General features: G+C 40.8%; 1 protein-coding gene across 3 annotated transcripts in view; it reads right to left on the bottom strand.

Annotated features, from left to right (window-relative positions):
* The window catches only part of Sec24a (SEC24 homolog A, COPII coat complex component), an 81,162-nt gene that overhangs the window by 47,395 nt on the left and 32,501 nt on the right, over nucleotides 1-1,266 (bottom strand). For all 3 annotated transcript variants that reach the window (XM_004629366.2, XM_012514340.2, XM_023713134.1), the window contains exon 2: nucleotides 393-860. In XM_004629366.2, coding sequence (XP_004629423.1) covers nucleotides 393-860 — 468 coding nt within the window. The remainder of the gene's footprint in view (nucleotides 1-392; nucleotides 861-1,266) is intronic.

The following is a 1,266-nucleotide window of genomic DNA, read 5'->3' as shown; positions in this document are numbered from 1 at the left end:
AAAAAAAAAAAAAAAAAAAGTCCCTTCAAGGAAAAGAAACAAAAACAGAAACAGTTCATGAATTTCAGTATTTTAGTTAACTAAATGATGTGAAAAGTAATTCGCTAAAGACTGACATTTATTTTTTTAATTTCCAGCTGGGTGTGGTGGCGCATGCCTATAATTCCAGCACTCAGGAGATTGAGGCAGGAGGAATGCCACAAGTTTGAAGCCAACCAGGGTACATAGTGAGTTCAAAGCCAGCCTAGACTGCATAGCAAGACCCTGTTTAAGAAAATTTTTTAAATTACCAATTTTCTATATGGTTTTATACTTTAAGTATTAAACACATCAATAAACAAAAGTTTCTCTGTCACAGTTCTATTTTTTAAACACTCCAGTAAGAACATTACCTGATTTTACATAGCTGTTTTGAAGTGAAGGGTCCCCCGAAGAAACATACTGGTGATTGGTTGATACATTTGTATTTCCAGATAGAGGCAGCTGGGATGCTGGAGGAGGATAATGGCTCATCTGTGAACCCATAGATGGATAGCTATGCTGCCAATTCACGGGTGGCAGTGGACTGACTCCAGGAAGAAAGTCATCAGAGGGCCTTGGTGTGGCAGCTGGACTCTGAGACGCAGGAGCCGGCATTTGGGGAACAGGACCACTACGGAGTGAGGGTGCTACCACATTAGCAGCCACAGGTGGTCTATGAAGAGTCTGCTCAAGTCCCTGAGAGCCACCATAGTGAGACTGTCCAGAGACCGGATTCAAAGTCTTTGCTGGTATCAGATGAGGGTAGGATCCTGGAAGCTGGGAATTATATCCTTGGTGCACTGCCACTTGTGAAGACATCATTGCACTGTGGACAGGACCTTCCAATATGAGAAGAAAAAATAAATCTTGCAAATAAATATAGCAATACTTTAAAAAAACACCATAGGCAATAAAGATGCAGCTCAGTGCATCTTTACTTGCCTAGATGCATGAAGCTCTAAATTCAATCCCCAGCCACAAAACAACCATTTAAATAAAATACAACATATGGTACTCTTATATTCAGCAATAAAAGTCAAATAACACAATTTAAAAATAAGTCACACAGCTGGCCATGCTTGTAATCCCAGTAGTTGGAAGAGGCTGAGGCAGCCAGCATCCCAGCTAGTTCTAGGCTAGCCTGACCTACAAAATGAGCTCAAAGCCAGACTGAACTAAATAAAGGCCCTGTCAATTAATGAATGCATGAATGCATGAATGCATGAATGCATGAATGCATGCATG

The sequence above is a fragment of the Octodon degus genome, unplaced genomic scaffold (genome assembly GCF_000260255.1).
Source record: "Octodon degus isolate 3935 unplaced genomic scaffold, OctDeg1.0 scaffold00029, whole genome shotgun sequence".
NCBI lineage: Eukaryota > Metazoa > Chordata > Mammalia > Rodentia > Octodontidae > Octodon > Octodon degus.
This window is presented reverse-complemented; position numbering and strand designations above follow the sequence as displayed.